Source organism: Varanus komodoensis, unplaced genomic scaffold, assembly GCF_004798865.1.
Source record: "Varanus komodoensis strain SLA01 unplaced genomic scaffold, ASM479886v1 scaffold1, whole genome shotgun sequence".
NCBI lineage: Eukaryota > Metazoa > Chordata > Lepidosauria > Squamata > Varanidae > Varanus > Varanus komodoensis.
Genome location: NW_025335268.1, coordinates 70,782,632 through 70,803,643, shown reverse-complemented (window position 1 = coordinate 70,803,643; position 21,012 = coordinate 70,782,632). Strand labels below are relative to the sequence as shown.

Here is a 21,012-nt window from a genome sequence, read left to right as displayed (position 1 = left end):
CCAAATCTGCCAGTGAAACCCCATACAGCTCACATACTCCAGGGGCCTCAGCAGAGGAAAACCTCTCTTCCACAGCTAAGATACATGATGCAGCTTGTTGCTAGGGATTCACGCACCACGCCACTCTTGAACAAACCAATAAACCTGTTGCTTCACACAGAACAGCAAATGGAAAATCTGAGATTTCTTACTTATGAAGGTTGCAGGTGCAGGAATGTTAATACAGTGGCAGATTTACGGCCACTTAATACAATGTTAGAGGTAGAATTATTGCTGTTGTGCTGAATTTCTGGGAGGGTAAAGAAGAGGTGGCGCGGGATGTGGGAACCCTGTGATTGCTTCTATGGTAAAGCTGGAAGGCAATTTTATGCACCGATTGCGGCAGATTTAACATGTTATGAAGTGAGGAATCAGAATGCTGCTCATTTAAAGAGGCTGGTTTTATACGCTCACTCTATCATTCCCAGTTGTTGCCAAACAAACATGTGTATGTGCACTGATGCACTTAAAGGCAGACATTAATCTTTCAAGAAGAAGCGTGTAATTGTCCATGCATACGCTTCCTAATTAAGCACCCAAGGTTTCCCGGAAGCAGCTACTGGGATTTTTAAAGGACTCACTGGTGTGCCCGCCAGAATGTTGCATGGGGTGTTTCAGCTGCCCCACACCATTCCCAAGGGCGGGGGGGGGGGGGGTGTGTTAGCCAGGTCCGTTGGGCATATCCCGTGTGAAGCCAGGGACTTGTCCAGTGCTGGGGGGAGCAGCTTTCAGTGTGGCGTGGAGCCCTGAGGCTTTCCACGAATAAGCCACAGTGACAGACACCAGTCTAAGGGCTTCTTTAACCAAGAAAGCTCTACAGAGCAGGCATTCATGAAGATGCAGCTCTTCAGGCATGCTGTTGGCTTTAGGGACAAAACATTGCAATACAGAGAGATCATGCTCCCTGCTGGGAAAGGGTGTTGCAGGTAAGGTTTCCAAGTGCTTTCATTTAAGGTAACGTGGGAGACACAATTAGCTGCCTAGCAATCAAACCTGCTGGTCAAAGCCAGTCACAACCCCAATCAGATGCCCCCCTGACCCCTGGCCCTGCTAACTGAGACTGTTGTGAGTTGAAATCCAAAGCTTCTGGAGGGCATCTGGTTGGGGATGTTAGAAATAACCTTCCTGCTTCTCTGCAGATCTGAGGAAAGCCTCAGGGGAGAGAGAGGGTTTTCCAGGGTATGCGGTTTTGTAAAAACGTAAAATTCAGCCCAGAGCATTAAGGATTGCCGACTGACCGGGGTGAGGGAAAGTTACCTGGATTAAGCATTTCATATTTGGGCTGGCTCCAAAAAGATGCCCAAATATCAAACACATCACCCAACTAATGTCTTTTCATCCCTGAGGAAGCAAGGATGAAGTGAAGGTCTTCATCTTAGATGAATGTCAAGCTTTTACACTGGGTTTCACCCCAAGCCCAGCAAGACATTTCGGGACTTGGACACTACCCAAGTATCAAAATTGGGCACTGCTACATGTGCTTAAGGCATTAAACCTATAAAGGAAGCCCATAAAATGACTGAGAGCTACAGACACCCATAAATTTACTAAAATAAGTACTGCTTAAACCCTTAATTATCAAAGCAGTTGATAACATAAAACACCCAGTAGAACAATGTAAATAAAATACAACTTGAAACCAATATTTATTTGTTTGCTTTATTTTTGGCATTTATATACTGCCTGGCTTGCTTAAAAGCCAACAAGGCAAGGAGCAACAATTTAAAGAATCAAGCCTTAGCAATAAATAGCTTCCGTAAAGTGCCTGATCATGCCTTATCTTGGAAGCTAAGCAAGGTTGGGCTTGGTTGGAATCTGGATGGGTGACTTAAATGTTGTGCACTGCCCAGAAAACTTTGGCTACGGGCAGTATAGAAATGTAGTATAATAATGAATCCTACTAATAATAAACAAAGCCCATCATACTCGTAAAACATTAAGACAGCTGCATGACTGAAAAAGCTAAATGTTAAAGATGTGTCTTTATACCCTTGGTGAAAGCAAGGTGAACAGGTGCCCAGAGGTTCTTAAGGTTCTCCATACTTCCGGGGCAACAAGGAGAAAGCTGGCCCAGGCGTGCCCAACAAATGGGCATTTTGGGGTGATGGAGTCCCAGTTCTCCTGCAGGTCTTAATCATTGGGCAGGTTCACAGTGACTTGGGCAGACGCAGATACCCAGGTGCTTAGCAGTTTGGGGTTTTCGAAGTTAAAGCCAACACCTTGCACCGCACCCAGAAAGAGACCAGTAATTCCCTGAAGGTCTTGCAGATATACAAGTGTCTCTGCTCATACACACCTCTGAAGTCATTTATGGCATTACCAATTAACTTAAAAAAATGAGGAAAAAAAAACCTGGCCATCAACTCTGTCCCTTTATGTAAGCTTGGTCACCTAGAGGCGATTCTGATTCAGTCTGTGCAACCAGCTGCTTACAAGTGTATAGTATGACTGGTATAATGCAGACACATGAGTTGGAACCTCTTTCTGCACACAGACTACCTGGACTGGATGAATCAGAAAAGCGTGCAAAACCAACAACCATCAGAAATGTTCCTTTTGCACACACGTCTCTGGTACGAACTGTCAGCCACTTTCACTACCAAGTAAATCTGAAAACTTACTGGAAAACTTGTCGCTCTGCAAAAGCACTCAAGAATATTTAGGGCTGTCAGAAAACGGCAAGTTTTAGGGCCCTTTGGGAGTGAGTCTTGATATTTTGGCTACCGTTTGACAGCATCTCATAATATGTTGCCTGAGGTGAGATGTCACAGGCTATGCAATGCCAGCCTGGCCTTGTTTTTAGCAATATGTGTAGCTAATCTTAGGCATGGGATATTTTGCATGACACTGTGCAGGTTTATGCAAAATTAACACCCATCAATCCTCTGGGGAGTTTTCCTAAGTAGGTTTGCAGAGAATTCCTATCTTTTTGTTTGAAGAACAGTTTGTATGAATTTCACCTAGGCATTTTTTTACCCTCCCCAATATAACATTTCCTACAGATTTCTGTGAATCAAAGTAACACAGTATATTAGTCACAGTCTGGACAAAGGAATGTTAAAACTTGGGTTATTCATGACACCTGATTGTTACATCATGATGCAAAATGACTCTGGAATGTTCTAAATAAGAAAAACCATCAGACGTTATGGCCAATGTTCACATTTCTTTCCACCTTTGCATTGTAAACTTTTAATGATGTTTTAAAATGTTTTTATTATTATTTTATTTTATTTTTGAATGTGCTTTGTGAACTGTCCTGAGAACTTCACCTGTTGGACGGTATGGTAATAAAATAAACAAACAGAGGTAAATAAACACAAATACAACACCATACGATAAAAGTGATTTCTTCCCAGAGCAAACCAAATTCCAATTCCCTGGAAATTCTCCCTTCTCAAAGAAGATACGAAGCAAGTAGAACAAGGCAACTTCTAAGAAAAGAAACCATCTTCCATGAAATTGTTTTCAAAACAGCTTGAAATGGATCCTCGTTTTTTAACCAACTGCACAAAGTGCTTTAAGGGAGGTATTTAGATGGAAAAAGCCTCCAACTCTGCATCCTTAAGACAACAAGGACTTTTGCAAGGAACTGTAAAACTTTCTCACCTCTAAACATGCTTAGGATGGAACCCTTAAATTGATCGCACCAGTTAATCAATCAGCTCCCATCAGCTTTAGCCAGAAGAGCCAATGGCTAGACAATTATGGGCCAAATCACGCTGCAATTTGCCCACTTTAGTCTCCAGTCCAGACGTCAAAGAGAATCAAAGAGACTCTGGCAAACAAAGAGAAATTCGAGCAAAGCAGAATCCCACGAGAAGTATAGCCCATGTAACTTGCAGGCAGGCAAGAAAACACGATCAGTTTTGGAAGCTCACTTTCTTTCTTCCACACTCTCTTGCTTACCTGCTGGTGGATCCAGTCTGTATTTATTCTCTTGACACCAACCAACTGGCCGAAGTCTGTAATCCAAGTAAAACAACCACTGGTCATAGGATTCAGTCTCCTCCAATCCCACAAAGCGAAGACGTAATCTTCCTCCAACATTTTCAAGAACACTAACTATCCAGTACTGAAAGGGATTCTGGGAATCCTGCAGCTCTATTAAGGAATCAACTGTAATGAGGTCTATGGGGTTTTTTCCTCGCAGAGGCTGTTTGAATAGAAGCAAAACTCCGTATTTTAAACTTTATTTGAAGTCTTCGCACGGCAACAGACACAGATTATACGATTTTGTTGTTGCGGTTGATAATTGTCTTCAACTTTATCCCAGTCTCTCCTTCCTCCTAATTTTAACCCAGACATGCATTCCAAGCACAAGAGCAAAAGAAAAACAGGAAGAGAAAACAACTATGCTTAATTTCTCAGCAATAATTCAGTGGAAAAATGGGTCTTGTGTTTCAGATTGACAGGAATATACTTATTCAAAAGCTCCTAGGCACAGGGAACTGGGGAAAGGGCAGGGGTCACCAAACCTTTGAGTTGGTACATTTGGAATTTTGAGAGAGTGTCGGTGATTTCACAAAATGGCTGCCAGGGGGGTGTCCTTTCATCAAAGGGCTGCCAGGAACCCAAATCCAGACGGTGCTGGAAAGGAGAACTTTGCTTTGCAACATTGCACCCTTCTAATTAAAAACAAGTTTTAGCAAAATTTTAGAGGGAATAAAATCAGGAGGGTTGGGGAACCTGGTGGGTAACCAGAAAGGTGTCAGAGGGGGTGTAGAGTTTGTAAATTGACTTTTAGGTATAGACACTCAGATCCCGGGCTTTGATTTTTGAATTAATTCCCATCACTTGAGGAACTATCAAATGAACATTTGAAGAATACAGGAAATCATTTCCAATTATGACCTGGGCTGCTGGTGCTTGTGAGACCATTATAACTGTTCTTGAAATAGAACTGCAAAATTATCCAAGTCTTGCATTCAGAATTTTCTAAAGTCGCAAAAGTTTCAAAGATATCTTTTCATTCCATTAAAGATACACATGATGGCAGGACATTTCATGTTCAGGGCTAGCAAGAAATTTTCACAGGTGTTAAAAGCAAGTAGAATGCACCCCATACGCATTTAGCGTGCTAGCATATGCAGGCTGACACAGAAAAAGTCCTACAACTCCCAGCATGCATTGTGCTAAAGCATCGTCCCCTCCTGCTCTGAAGTGCCAACTGCTTTGCTCAGGGAGAGAAGTGCAGATGTGACCTTCACCTTCACACTCCTTCTGTCCTGTGTGGGGCATCCACAATCCTCTGGGTTCAGAGAGTTATGAGCATCCATGTAGGACTGCATCCTTAACTGGACTGGTTTTAAATACCGGTAAAGTACTATTAACTTCACTCCCAAGAATCCCATACAAAAGCATAAACAACTGCTACTGTTCATCTTTTTGCTCCACTGTTTAAGTTTAAACATGAGAAAACTTTGCAGCACTCAAGCTTAGCCAGATGAAAAGAATAAGCGCATCGCTAAATTTTTATGTTGCTGTTGCTTTTTTAAAAAATCACTAGCTCTATTTTTGGAGAAAAGGACTTCTCCCCCATGTCCAACTTTTTGAAAAGGCAGCCAATCTGTGCATTGGAGGCCCATCTCAACACAACTGATCAGCAACTGGTGGCCCCAGTGCTGAATCCGGCCCCTTTGGTGGTATCATATGGACCCTCCGTGGTGGGAAGGGTGCTGGATGATGAAGTATGTTTGCAGTTCTTTCATGGTACCCCAAAATATCCCACCCAAGATGGGCTTTCTCATGCTCCTTAATAGTGGGACCGATTCTTGCTTCAGATCAGGAAGAACTTCCTGACTGTAGGAGCAATACAACAGTTAACCCGTGACGTTGGGAGGCCAAGGGCCCTCCCCCACTGGAGGCCTTCAAGATGCAGCTGGACAGCCATCCCAGGGGGCTGGGTTGAACTGGAGTCTGTACTGAACAGAGGTTGGACCCAATGGCCTCCTTGGTCCCCGCCAACGCCACTGTTCTACGATTCTGTGATTCTTTCCATGGCCCCAAATGGGCTCCCCCAAGTGGCACTAAAAACAGCTGGCTGAGTTCATAAACAGGCATACAAAGATACACCTGATCCTCCTTGAGTAACTCCTGGATGCTCCTTAAGGCACAGATCTATGTTAAGATGCTCAGCCATGAGAAACAGCATTGGCACCCTTAAGGAGAGCAAGGCAGCCGCTGTTAATAATAGGATCTGCCTGGAGCATGAATTTTCTGAGCACGAGGACCCTCCAAAGGAATGCTAGAGCCCAGACAGGCACATTGCTAAATCGATAAGCAGTGATGAAAATTCAAGAAAAGGATAAGAACAGCCCTAACAAATATGTGTCAGTAGCAACCAAGTGTCAGGGAATGGTATTTCTGGACCTCGCTCTTGCTTATTGATTAAACAATCCTATGATCCTTTCTTCAGCAAGTCAGGGACAAGCTTAGATAACCGTTCAAAATACGTCCAGGGCCATATGGAGGATTGTTTAGTGCGAGTTAGTAAAAAATCTGCAAAGACTTTTTGGGCACAGTGCGATTGCGAGGCCTGCAAGCCTCCAAACTCAGAGGACATCTGCACCCAAATGAGAGGGGCGGAGTGGTCTTTTCTACCCCCTCGCCTCTCCTCCTTGAACTTTAGTAGATGCACATTTTTGGTTGCCTAACAGGGATGCTTTGCAGGGGGAACAGGCTGACGGTAGGAGCGTTGGGCTGGTCTTCCTGGAATTGCCATCTCTCTCCTTCCAGGTGTCCCAGATGCCCTACACCTGCATTCCAAGGTGGTTTCCCCAACCTTGGAGAGCAGCCAGTGTGGGAAGGGAGGGGGTGGGAAAAGAAGGTTAGATTCCCTGCTCCAGTGTCAGAGTTCAAACTTCATCCTCAAAGCTGGGAATCCAAACTATCCTATGATCCCTTAGATAATGTCCAGGAACCACATGATAGTTTCCTCCATCCAGGTTGTCTGGTGTGCTTAAATGAGCAGCAATAGAGTATATGGCTCAGAGAGGTAGTGTGGTGTAGTGGTTAGAAGGATTGGGACTCAGCAGATCCAGGTTCTCATCCTCACTCAACCGTGAGACTCACTCTTGGCCTAACCTACCCCACAGGGTTGTTGTCGTGAGGATAAAACAGAGAGAGAACCCTGAAGGCAGCCTTGAGTTCATTGCAAGAGGTTGAAAGGTGTCGGGAGTCACTAGCCAGAAAAGTCCTTAGAGGTGGCATGGGGCTGACGTCATAAGCAGCGTCACCTTGCAGCCTGAGAGTCGGGTGCCTTATCAGAGAGGCCTTGTGATGGGCATCCCAGGGCTGGGGGCAGCCTCAGACAAAGGTGCGGGGCCAAATTTACCAAAGGACCAGCCAATTTTGGCTCACAGCCCTTGCTGCCAGAAATTAACCCCGAGGAGAGGCATTTCAGATCTTTTCAACAGGGGGGAAATGCACAAAAGCTGGGAGAGGCTGGGCCAGGACCACCTGGGGATGTGGCTATCTAAGGAACACCCGAGGGGGCTGGCTGGGTTCGGACCCTGGGCTGGGGGTGCCATGCCCCGGCTTGCAGAGTCTTGTGCTGCGAGACAGAAAGTCGCCTGAATGTTTCTCTTCAGGTCTCCCCAAGACAAGAGGCTGAAAACGATGGCACTGATTGCCCTCCATGAGCCAAGAAAGAGAAGCAAAATCTACTGGTGGTCATGGCTGTCAGGGCTTACGTAGGGTGGATGCCCATCGAGGGGCCTTGCCCAAGGGCCCCCCAAAATCTGGAGCTTGCTCCCCCCCAAGAAAACAAATGCACCAGCCCCGAATTAGGAAACCCATACCCATTCCTTTCCTCTCCTCTTAGGAACATTTCTTAGGATGGGGATGGCATTCTCAACTGGGCCAGTTTTCAATTATTACTTCTAATAATAATTAGAATAATTTTCTCCCTTAGGCCGGGGGGGGGGGGGTTGCTGCAGTTTTTTGTACAGGCAACCTGTGGAACTTGGCATAAAAAAAAAAATCTTCCGCCATAAACACAAGCAGAACTCAAGAAGTAGTATTAACTCAATACATACGCCTTCCAGTAAATTCGCAGGTGCTGTCCGTGAGCCGGTCAAGTCATGGATGAGAAACTCTGTCCAGTCTGTGTATTTCTCTTGGATTGCTGAAAAACAAGCACACAAGGGGACACAAGGGGAAGACATGAGTTGCTTGAGAGCACAAACAAAAGCCAGTATGTTATATCAGAGGTCGGATGTATCCGCCTGGGCACTGGTCACGCTGCTGGAGGATGCTAGGAACTGGAGTACACAATGTCTGGAGAGCTTTAGAATGAGGAATCCTGGTCTATCTTCCACTCTCGTCAATACTGAGGTTGAGGTTGAAGAATGTAAGACGAGACTTACAGGATCAGACCAAGGGGCCATCCTGTGTTGTGTTCCCTACCAACCGGTGGAGATGAACATGCTGCTGATGGGAACTGCAATCCAACTTTATCTAGAGGACCGCACATCCCCCATCCTGGCTCTAGAAGCTCTGGGAAAGGAGCTGATAGGCTGAAGAATTCCAGCCCTGCCACTTACGTATCAGCCTCCTTTTAACGAGGCTTCCCAAAAAAGGGCAGAAAAAAACCACAGGAGTCCACCCTGATATAAACAGAAGATTTTGAGTTTTATAGACTTAGCTTCTGCCCCGAAGGAGATGAGGAAAAGGTGATCTGTGCAAAGCTGTTAAAATATTAAAAATTGCGATGGTGGACTGGGGCAGTGGAAAGGTGACAAATGCATATACTCCAAAAGTCTCTTCAAAGCTGCCTGCATAAAAAGATCTTTAAAACCCCTGAACAACAACCCAGAGGCAAGCAGACAAGATTTACAGCCACCATCCAAGCTCTGACATTAGTAACTACCAGCAAATCCATCAAGAAAACTGCACCCGACAAAAGCTGTGAATGTAACCAACAAAGAGAATCAATAGATCGCATCATCTGCAGACTGAGGCCTGATTAGACACCGAGGCCCCAAAGCAATCAGTACAAATTAGCTCCTCAGCTAAGTTGCAGCCCAGCTGGTTTTCAAATGGGAGACTGCTATTGGGGGTTTGCTGGGAGAACTGGGAAACTGGTCCAGACACAAGCAGCCCTTTTGCTCCAAGCAGAGACAACCCCGCATTTCAGCCCTGCAAAGCAAAGCTGAGAGAGACAGGGCTGGTCTAAATCCTGAATCCTCACGGTGTTTACATAACTCCTGGTCTCTGGAATAGGCACCTCTCCCCGCTCATTTAGGACTCTTGTAACCTGAGGTGGGTGACCTGGTGTCCCGAACCAAGCCTTCCAATAGATGCCTGCCAGGCAAGCTTCCCAGAAGCGTTCCTGAAGCTTGGGGGGCACATGCCTCCAGCTGATTATGCATTTCATACAATTATGTCTGCTTTCCTCCAGGATGCTTCAGGTGGTCTTCTCAGGTCTTCTGCTCTGCTCAAGCTTCTCTTCTGGGCTGAGAGTCGCAGCAGAGACTGGCTCATGGCCGCCCTGAGCTGCATATGAATCCCGGCCAACATGCGAATCCAACCTGGCCTTCCCCAGCCTCCAGAGATACTGGCCTGCAGCTCCATTCCCAGCCAGCACTGAGCTCCGTAAAATTCCATGAAGGAAGCAGGGCAGCTGCACAATCATTAGGAAAACACCCTTAAACGGTGCAGAGCAAACACTCCCCGAAATTGTAGGAGGTACATCAAAGGCTCGCTTGCTATGGAGGCCTGGCCTCTAGGAAGTCAGGTCTACAAAGGGTTTTCCTGGGATTTTTGACCACGGCAGGGCCCACCTGCAGCAGACGACAGGTGTGGTTGCTATTTAGCCTGCTACCTGGTTGGCAACTGCTGATAGGACAGGTTGAGTCTTAGGGCGTTTTGTTTTAGGACTGGCTGGGACAGGACAGTGCTACAAACAGAGGATTCTTCCCCGTAAAGGAGGGCACCTGGCCACGCCAGCAGCACGGAAGCTTTCCTGCCCTGCCTCTTCCAGGAGGCTGTAGCAAAGCTATTCCTAAAACAAGCCCTAGGCAGCCATCAGTGGGATGAACTATGCCTAAATAGTTTCAGGCAAATCTGTGAAAGAAATCAGTTCAGGCCATATCCCCTCCTTGGAAGCTCAGTGGGCTGCGATGAAAAGGGGAGCGGGGGACGGGGGAGACAGAACAGGGGATGTTCCCAGTGGTGCAGTGGAACTGGGGCTCATCGGGAGGCAATACCAAAACTTTTTAATTAGCAGTGATGCTGACATTATCTGACCTTCACCACCCCACTGGCTTGTCAATCCCCTGTGAATTTAGCTGTAATTCTCAAAGTAGCTGGGAGGAAATGAATTTTCTCGGCAATTATATCTTGATCGTTGTTGCAATGCAACGTATTTTGGGCAGCTGGAACCCATTCGGCTTAAGGAAGACCCCAGTGCTTCCAGTGGCGACGGAAGACATTTCTATACTGGTCATTAGCAAAGCTTTCTAGGTAGTTTATAAAACAAATAGAAAGCCACAAGATGCGCGGCAAAGGGACACGGATCAACGCTCCAGCTTGAATGTTTAGATGCATCTTAATTAAGTGCCTGCACTCAAGATGTAACACTAGGATCACGGTGCCCACGACCGACTGGCCCTGCCCACTGACAAGTTGCCCCGCAAAAGAACGCAAAACCAAGAAGTTCCCTAGCCCATCTTATTTCAGCATTCTCCAAATTGGCGCTCTCTGTGTGGACTACAGCTCCCATCACCAGCAGCCAGCATGGCCAATGGAGGGGTGATGGGAATTGCAGAAGGCACCAAGCTGACCGAGGCTGCCTGGGTTTTGCCTAGGTGCGCCCAGCCTTTCCTCACTGAGTTGGTAACATGCCAGTTGCGCCGAGTCGCACATGCATTGAGATGCCATCATAAATCCACCTCGTTAACACCTCTGCTCGCCGGCTTCATTTCCTCGCCAACATAATTTCCCAGCCATAATAAAGGTAGTGTGGGCGCTAGATATTGTCTTCATAAACAGAGCACGGCGGTCATTTCATTAGAAAGGTTTCACTGCATCCCCGTGTAACCATTATTCATTCTCAGTGCCCCATAAATCGCTCCCGCTTTACTTTACTACAGACACTGTCCATCTGCATCCTGCCACGGGGAAGTCGTTTCAGAATGAATGAGCATTCATTCTGTGGATGGGAGACTCCTAGTCCTGCGCCTTCAGAGAGCAATGGGATGTACTTCTACTGGGAAGGAGGTCCCATAGCTTTCAATGGGGTTACTCCTGAGTAAGTGAGTCCACAGCGGAAGCACAGGGCAAATCCCACCATCAAAGGTCTCCGGTTGAGCACAGCCTTTTCCTCTGGTTCTACCTCCAACCACAGATTTTGCTGTGGTTTCTCCAGTTCTGTGCAGTTTTTATCCCCCATTCTATGAGATTGAAATGCCCTCTCCTAATCCTATTTACTGGCAGAAAGAGCTTTATGTGGGTATTTGCTATTTTTGGTAGGTTTTTAGAAAGTTTGATTCCACCCCTTTTGGCTTTGGACCTCAACTCTTCTCCAAAATCAGTCCTTGGGCTGAAGGAGGTTTGCAAGCCTTTTTAGGTCATGTTGCAGAGTTTCAGCTGTATAAAAAGTTAATAGGTAGGGGGACAGATAAATACTTCCTCTGGGTACTGATTGGATAGGGTCTTTTAAGTGTTGGCACCTCACCTTTAGAATCCATGGAGATTTGCCTCATCCAGACCCCAATGCCCTTTCTATTTCCAATAAAGTCATTTTTAAAAATTGCCCTGGCAAGGCTGCCTTTGTTTAACTTCCTCAGTGAATTCAGTTTAATAAAAAAACAAGAGCCTCATGGATAAAATAAACAACCAATTTTTACATCGCTCTCCAAATATCTTTTTAAAAAACCAAAATGCAACATCTACATTTTATTTAAAACCCAAGAGGAAGTGGGAGGGAAAATGCACCCCAAAAAGCTCTGATTACAGTACAGTGTACAGAAATAAACCAAAATCAAGCTTGACTGTGGAAGTTGATTAAATTAGTTTAATTTAAAAGCCTAAGCAAACCCTGAAGGTGGCTCCTTTCTTATTGCTTTCCGCCTAAATCATATACTACCGGAGACACATCATGTCAGCACAAAATATTTAATCACGGCATCTTCCATAAATTCCCACTTGTTATTTCACTGCAGCCACAATATTATTTAGAAGTCATTATCTGCCAGTCATTTAGTTCTCATGGCTTGACTTCATTCATATACTTGAAGAAGGGTTCTTATTTCACCAAAAACTTACAGAGAAACACTTTTAACACCAGGAGAATTTCTCCCAATGACTGGATATTTCCCAGGTGTCTGTTAGGCTCCGATATGCATAGGGAAAAACACCAAACAATGAGCAGTTGGTGGGAAAGAAAGGGGTCCTAGCTATTTTGAGGTCCTGGGGGGTGGTTTGTTCATTCTAACCCTTTTCCTTCATTGTAAGCAGGCTGGCTGCCGAACCCACCCCAAGAACTTAGCACATGGGGGTGTTAACCCTTCCCACCCATTTTATTCCCCCTCCCAATTCGCCACCCCTTTGCAGAGAGGCTGGGCAAAAGATAACCCTCCATTAGTACCAAAGAGGATCCTTTCCATTTCTCAGTCCTGTGCATTTGTGGGGGAAGAATTCAGGGTGTGAGGGCTGGATGGGAAGGTTTAACCCCCCACCCCCTCAACCATATGCATGGTGACCCCAGTCCAGATCAGGCCCTCTGTACTTACACTGAAGTAAACAAATTACAATCAGCTACATGCTAAGTGGGTAACACTACATATAGTTTTGGCTCAAGACTCCCAGCAGGCCTGATATGAAGACTCAAAGAATAAAAGAATGAATAAAAATAGAAATTCTCCGAATTCTGAATTCGATGCTTAGGCAGAATTGCTAAATACTCACAGCATCAGAATAACTGGCATCTTTCCTAGATCTCAGGATCCACTGGGATTATTAGAACAAAAATCAGTTTCTCTGCTTGCAGTCCCATCTCGGCAGTCCCTCTGCCCCTGTGCTGCACACTCAGTGCTCCGGGTGGCAATGAACCCAACTGGCGTCAGGAGCGGGACGTCAGCGCTCGGGGCAGCAGCATTTTTCATTCCATGTTAAGCAAATTATTAGTAATGGAAAGTTCAGCCAGCCGTGAATTGTATTCTTGCGGTCAGCATGTTCAAGCAGCTGTTAAACGTATGAGCCACCCACCCAGGGGCACCAAAGCCATTAAAAAAGAAAGCACACAGAAGCAGCCCATAGTCTTATCCTGCTTGCAAAAATAGCAGCAGATAAGGGCATTGTTCTCAGTTCCTCTTATTATTCCCAAGAGTTGGATCAGGGAATGCTGGTGGAGGTGCCGAAAGAAACACCTGAGATGACCAGGAAAGGTTTGTGTGCAGAAAGACTGGGAACCCCATTCAAGACTCAGGGCAAAAGTCCTAAGCTCAGAATGCTTTAATTTGACACACGGACACCTTCTGCACCAGGGCTACAGTTGGAGGGTTTCTGGGTTCTGCTAAGAAAAAGCAACCAAGATCCCACAAGCCTCGAGTTTAGTTTGGTGAAGGGGATTTACGCTCTCATCGAGCCAGCGAGGGGTCAATTAGATGTATTAATAAGGAACAAAAGCATATAAGTAGACTTTGGAAATTCTGAATGCATCCAAGAGAGAAGCAGAAAGCCATCTGTGTGCTTAGAAAGCACTTCTGCAAGGTTGACTTGCTTGGGAAATCTAATGCGGGGGTATTGGAGTCTTTAATCCAGTTGGAGTCTTTAGTCCAGGATTGGGAGCTGGCTCTGTTGAAGGAAATGCATCAGCTACCAATTTGTCATCAGGCCAGGTTTCAAGCTTACTGGTGTACAAAATCCTGAACAACCTGGGACCAGGAGACCTGAGAATATATCTCCTTCCTTACCAGCTGCCCAGTCACTAAGGCCATTCCATGGGTGGTTCCACAGGGACCCATGGAGCCCACCAAAATTCCTTGCCCTGGGAGATCAGGTAGCACTAATAACGTGCTGTTTCTAGTGCCTTCTAAAGGCAGTCTTATTCCGGGAAGCCTGTTCTTGCTGAGCCATGGCAGTCTTGATGCTATTTTGTTTTTAAACATTTGAAACATTGCTTTCATTCTTTTCTTTGTTTTAACCGCATAGCCTTCACTGCTCCAGAACTTTTGGCCCTGAAGTGGTACAGAAATATTGTAATATTGTATATGGTAACGCAACAAACAAACTTGGAGCCCTCCAGATGTTTTGGCCTACAGTTCCCACCAGCCCCAATCAGCATAACCAGTGCACACCAAAACATCTGGAGGACCACAAGCAACAATGATGTCAGACGGAGAGGGATCTTGGGGTCATGCAGACAGGAAAACTTCTCCCACTGCCATCTGTTCCTCAACTTAGCCAAGCTAAGTCAGTAAAGTGAAGAAAAGGAGTTCTTTCTGGCAGCACCCTCTTTTTCAAAATATCCACAAGAGATGTTTGCCCGGCCATTGCTCTTCATAGTAGCTTTCTCCACCAAACAAAGACCTTACATTTTTAGAAGGCCACCCTGCATATTCATGTAGATTGACTGTTGATGCATTTTATCATTCTAGCTTTGCTTATTTACATGAAACAAAATTAAATGTACAGGCTCGAAGAACTGGGATGGTTTAACCTGGAATCCTGCACTGAGCAGGGGATTGGGCCCTCTGGCCCCTTCCAACTCTACTATGATTAGATAAAAATCCAACTGTACTTCAGTATTTTTTAGCACCTGTGTAAAGAGCAGAATCAGTACTATTCCAGTAACTGCATCTTTTAATTGTGTAAAATGCTGCACGCATGCCTTAAATACCACAAGCCTGTAATCTATATAAACTAGCAATTTCTTTGTTCTCTGGTTCAGACTGCTTTAGAGCAGGATTCTGTGGTTTCTATCTGAACCCAGCAGGCTGGAATCCTCCCACTGGGTGGTGTAAGAGGCTTGCTGCTAAATGCGTTCGAAGTCTAGCTAGCTTTGGATATTATTGCAAGAATAAATAATCTCCTTCTTAGTAAACCTGGAGTTGACATATCACTCTCTGGAAATCCCAGAAAAGCTACTGTCCAAGGCTGGGGCAAGACAGTGCGTGAACCACTCTGGTTCCGCTTTGCTTCTAGGTCAGATTCAAAGCTCTGGTTCATACCCGTGAAACCTTGAGAGGTCAGGACCCCAAGATCTGAAGAACTGCAGCTCTTCTTATGAAGCAACCCAGTCCTTCTGGGTGTGCCCGCTCTGAGAGAAGTTCAGCACGGGGCCACAGTTTAAGAAGAGACCTTTTTCATCTGGCCAAAATGTGATTGTATTTACCATGCCAGGCTAAGAGGCACTTGCTTTCCTAGACATCTGGATGCCTCCTTATGGCCCAACTGGAGCAAGCTATTTTCATGATATGCCTTCTAGGCTGTGAGCAGGAACAAGTTTGGTTCTTTCAGGGATGAATACTTTTTGCATGTTAATTTTTGTTCTATTTTTATGACATTATTTTTATTTGCATTATTGCTCTGGGTATGGTTGATACTGATTTTAGGTCAACCCACCCTCCCTAGATCCTGGATGTCTGCATTATGTGCAGAAGTCACTTCAGGACTGCTTTCTGGGTGGGAAGCAACACAGAATCTGAGTAGTAATAATCTCCTATTTCAAAAGACCCTCAAGTCTCCAGTAATTCTGCAAAGGAAACCAAACTCAGATAAGCTCTCTGCTGCCCCCTGGTCCTGATTATGCCTCCCTGTTGAGTCGCAAAGTCATGTCCGACCCATTGCGACCCCACGGACAACATTCTCCAGGCTCGCCTGTCCTCCACCATCCCTAGAGTCCACCCAACCCACCGCCCCAGTGACTCCATCCAGCCACCTCATCCTCTGCCATCCCCTTCTCCTTTTGCCATTCGGATTATGCCAGGTGGGGGGGGGGGGCTTTAACCCTCTCAACTGACCCCCTAGCTGATGGGTGCTCAGCACAGATTTCAATCTAATCCTTGGTTCCTGCTGAACTTGGCTATATATGAAAACTTCCAGAGCCGCCTTCCAGCTTTTGCCTGCAGAAGAAATTGGCTCAACTCCTGAGCATCTCCTTTGCTGGGTCCTGCTTTTGTGCCCCACCCCACCCCACCCCACCCCACCCTTGCAGCCATGGGGACTCTGGACCTTCCTGGGAGGAGGCCAGGTTCTGCCATCGCCTGTGGTGGCCATCAGAATATTTTGGGACACAGGCTTTCTGCTTTAAATCTCCAGACACCGCTGCTGCACCCCCAAGGGATGCCTTCGCATTGCTGGCATGGCATGTTTTTACAATCAACAGCCACTCAGTGAAATGATTAGCATATTACCTCATTTAAATAAATTTCATTTTGCGCTGAACTGTAAACACATCCACTTACCAGGATACCAAGTGTTTGCAATTCAAATGATACCAATTTGTAATGAGAAATACATATATATGTATAATTAAGGGCAAGGCTGGAAGGAACAACTTTTTCATCTCTCTGATGGTCTGCCTTGAAAGCTGAGAATGCAGCATCCATACGCAATTACCTGAGTGTGCATAAGATATAGCAGGTCACAGAGCTGAGTCAGTGCAGGGTGACCATACGCAGCACACAAAAAGCCTTTGGTGTCATGAATTCATTTAAATTTGTGTTCTTCAGTTGCAATTTGTCAGAAACCTTCAGCAGCCTCCAGAGAAAAGCCCTGTTGTGGCATACAGAAAGCCGCAGTCTTCTGTCACACCGGCTCAGCAGTGCAGTCAATGTTAGAAGAACCAGAAGTGAGACAGTCAAATGCAGCTTTTGTAACTAACTAGCATATAGTTCTAATAATCAGATTCTGGGAACTACAGGACCAGCAAATATTTATTTCTTTTTGCCTGATTTTAGTTTTTCATTGCATTTGCCTTTAAATTAGGGATGAATGAGAAACGTGTTTGGCTGCCATTTCGTTCAGACATGCTAAACCCACTTTCCCGACCCGGAATGCAGCTGCATGTCAAAATTCATGCTTTCCTGGAGTTTGCAGAGCAAACATAAATGCACACATTTGAGACTATGCAGTCAATGGGAAAAAAATCACTTACAAAAATCACATTTGAAAAATGCGCATGTGCTGAAAACCTGGCATGAAAATGCATGCAAATTTGCATAGATTAAAACTGTGGCCACCTGACATCGCGTATGGAAATGGAACGGAATGATTTAGCAGAGTTCCACGGGCTGCACGTGCTATCGAGGATGACAAGTTTGGCCAACGCATTCTAGCATGAGATCCGGAGAACCGGTGTGGCACGGAGGTTGATCAGACTAGAGTTGCCACGTGACTGCATTTTGAGCCCATCCCCGCCGGCCTTTGGGACCGCCGACTGCTGCTCATCGGACCCTCCTCAGGCTGCACTTCTCAGCGTCACTGTCTCTGGCTGGCTGGACAGGAAGAGAGCCAGGGAGTCAACAGGCCACGGCATCTCCTGCCCCTATTCATTCGTTTGTCATATTTATAGCCCACCTTTTTCCTTCTCAGGAATTCAGCTCAGCTTCCATATTCCTCCTCTTGCTCCTTTCAATCTTATCCTCACAACAACAACCCTGCGAGTAGGCTGGGCTGAGAGTCCACGGCTGGCTCAAAGTCTCCCATGGCTGAGGGGGGACTAGGACCCGGTCTCACAATGGCCCTGCCATCACTTGCGGCCCTTTGGCAGCAAAGGGGGGGTGTTGGAGGGGGAAGATGGTTTGGGGAGATCAAGCTGTGTAGGGGGCTTGATTACTTGGTCCTGCTGGGAGCCCCCGGAGGCCGTTGTGTGGCTCCCTGCCGCCCCTTTCCCTGGATTAGCAGCTGTCCCCTTCCGCGCCAGCCCTCTTGGCTCCATCAGTTACAGCTGGATGAGAAACGTAGCAAATGAATACAGATATTTGCTTCTCACTGCTTGGCTTTATCGGCTCTTAATGGTGAAACAGGAAAGAGCCAGGAAGGCAGGATGCGCCCATCACCCTGCGGAGGCTCCCAGTCCAAAGGGAGAGAAAGGCTTGTGAAGCTGCTGCAGCCCCCTGGGGCCTTGGGGGAGGGGGCCCCGCGACGAAGCTGCTGCCTTACAGATGTGTTGCACTCCAATGCCCCTCATCCCCAGGCAGCATGCAGCAGTCCCACACGCCTGGAGGTTGGAGACGGCTGAGGCACGCTTTGCCCTCGGAGGCATCTGGAGGCTTCCTGCGCCGACCCCCGCTGAGCCGCCCCCGACCCCCCCCCCCCCCCCCCCCCCACGAAGCCTCTGGCTGCAAACCAGTCATTTGCTTCTGCTATGGCACTCTGTAAAATCTCTTCCCTTTTGACCCCGGAACGCTATGATTCACTTCCTTGGACCATGTAAATCATCTCCCTTCCTAGACCAAATTAAGTAGAAACTGCATCATCACAACTGCATTTGGGAAACAAACCCCTTGTGTGCTTGCTAGATTTGTGGCTGGCCGTGTAACAAATGCTCAGTTGCGCTCACGCTTCGGCTCTCTCCTCCGCCACTAGTTTGCTTGTATGAACTCAAGTTCATTAAAGCGCAAACGATCCTGCCAAGGTACCGTTCACTAAGCAGCTGGTACCCTGCATCTTCTACTCTAAGTGACAGAGCGCTTGTGGGCTTACGGATGCTGCTGGACACCAGCTCCCATCTTCCTCAGGACCACTGACCATGTCGACTGAGGCTGCTGGGAACCACAGTCCAACCTCCAGGGGAGGGCAGGTTCTCTGCCCTTCCACAGGCTCCCTCGGTCTGGTACCTCCAGATGCATTCGGCTGCAACTCCCCATTTCTCCCAGCCGGCACGTCTGGGGGGTACCAGACTGGGGAGGGCTGGACTATACCTGAGTCCAGGCAGGGATCTTTTTGCAGCCCTGCCTGTTGATGCTGGAGACCTTTTACACGCAGAAAACACGTTCTACATCTAAGAAAGGGGAAGAAAATTCACGGGAACGCCAGCACAAAGAAGCTGTAACAGAATGTGGGAACCTGTGGCAGGGAACCTGTGTCCATTTGGGTGGACACAGGTTCCCTGCCCATGGCGCTGGCTCCAGGCCGGGTGGCCTGATGGGGTTGCTGGTCACTTCTGGGGTCCCAGGTGCAATTTCCATAATCCCCGATGGAAGGCATTCAGGATGCAGGTCAGGAAAGCCACGCCCTGCCAGACGATGCTGGACTCCAACTCCCGTTGGCCTTCGCCAGCAAGTCCAATGGACAGAGGGGGTGGGAAGCAGTTTCTCCCACCTGCCCTACAGCAACCTAGTCAGGTAGGCCAGAATTATCATCCCCGTATTGTAGGCAGGGGAGTGGGCAGGCTGCTGTGGAGCGGCTTGGATGGGCAGAGGGTCGACCTCCAGATATTCCAACCTCGGCTCCCAGAGGCTCCTGCCAGGAAAGCCAGAGGTCAGGAACACGGCCAGTGGAAGTCTAGTCTAGTCCTGCTCTGAGCCAGTGGTTGTGCTTGCATGTCACCTGTTTGTGGCAGAAGCGACACTCAGACCAGGTAAAGGTCCCTGAATTAATTAATTAATTAATTAATTAAGGGACCATTTATTTATTTAGGAAACTTCTATGCCACCATCCCTGAATGAATGAATGAATGAATGAATGTGTGTGTGTGTATGTATGTATGTATGTATGGAACTTCTATGCCGCCCCATTCGCTGAAGCCTCGGGGCGGCTCACAAACCCTCGCCATCAGGAACCCTCACAGTGCACCCCAACAATAACCCACTCCCCACCTCTTGCACTCAGCCTTCCTCTGAAGAGGACAAACGGATGATAAGCACAGGCTGACGCAGAGCAAGTCCTCTGAGGCAGTGTTCAACCGCCGACATTTCCGGCCAGTCAGTGCGGGGGCCGCATCCTGCTTGCCACGGACCAGCACAGGAGCTGGCTGTGCTCACCACCTCTTCCTTGGTGGGCATCATGATCGCAAGGGGTGTGCCGGGGCTGCTGGGGAGGGGAGACACGGCTCAGTGGGAGCCACGCTGGTATTTTGTTCTTTAGTGGGCATTTTTTGTTGCTTGGTTTCTGGTTGTTTTGGAGAATTTTAATTTTTTTGGTATTGTGCTTGGAAATGAATACACAGAATACTGGCATGTGTACGGTGCTTTTTGTTTCTGCCTCGGCAGGCCCCAGGGTGGTTTTCCTGTTTTCACCAAGCCCCAGCTGTGGAAAGGCTGAAAACCACTGCTCTAGGGGACCAAGCTGCACAGAGTCTTCAGCCCATGTCCTAGCCGAAAATATGTTTTTGCTCTGCCGAGATCTATTTACTAGCCAGTTCTTCCTGGAGATAAAAATCACGAGGGCAGCCGAGCCAGAAACAAAGCAAGATCCCTCATTCTGAGCCAGCTGATCAGTCCACCTAGTTCAACACAGTCACTGGGAGGCAGCTGCCTTTTCATTAGGGTTGGGCAAAAAAATGTGCTAGCTGCATTTCAGTTGGTTTAGGAAGTGCATGCTTTCCTGAGCCAGAATGCAACTGGTGTCAAACTCCAGCTGTATTCCTGGGTTTCGGAGATCCTGGGCCTAGCTGGAGATACCCAGGACAGGCCGTGGGGCCTTCTGCAGGTGAAGCATCCCTTCTGCCATCAAGCTGCAGCTCTTTCGGAGAGAGAGGATCGGCAAGAAAGCTCGCCTGCAGGGGATTAGCTTGTCAAAACCAAATCTGCAGGTGGGATATAGCCGGGGAAGGTGCCCCTGTCACGAACAGGAAGCAAGGCAGGTCAAGATGTTTTGCTGCCTGAGATGAAGGACAAGATGTCCTCTCATCCCCGGGAAGCCAACCAGATGGACAGTTCTATCTTACTTCGGCAGTTCCGTATCTAAGCATGGCAAGGTCGATTAAACGTGCAAGGGGGTCTGTGGAGACTGTTCGGTGCTCCAGGACGTCGTCACCCCAAAGATCCGCCCCCGAGGCACCCACTCCGCACGGCCTCGTGA

At 47.3% G+C, this 21,012-nt stretch overlaps 1 protein-coding gene across 2 annotated transcripts in view; it reads right to left on the bottom strand.

The window, feature by feature from the left end:
• The window catches only part of SFMBT2 (Scm like with four mbt domains 2), a 58,091-nt gene that overhangs the window by 32,829 nt on the left and 4,250 nt on the right, over window positions 1–21,012 (bottom strand). For both annotated transcript variants that reach the window (XM_044428392.1, XM_044428402.1), the window contains exons 4-5: window positions 8,079–8,167; window positions 3,949–4,195 (exon numbers count right to left, since the gene is read on the bottom strand). In XM_044428392.1, coding sequence (XP_044284327.1) covers window positions 3,949–4,195; window positions 8,079–8,167 — 336 coding nt within the window. The remainder of the gene's footprint in view (window positions 1–3,948; window positions 4,196–8,078; window positions 8,168–21,012) is intronic.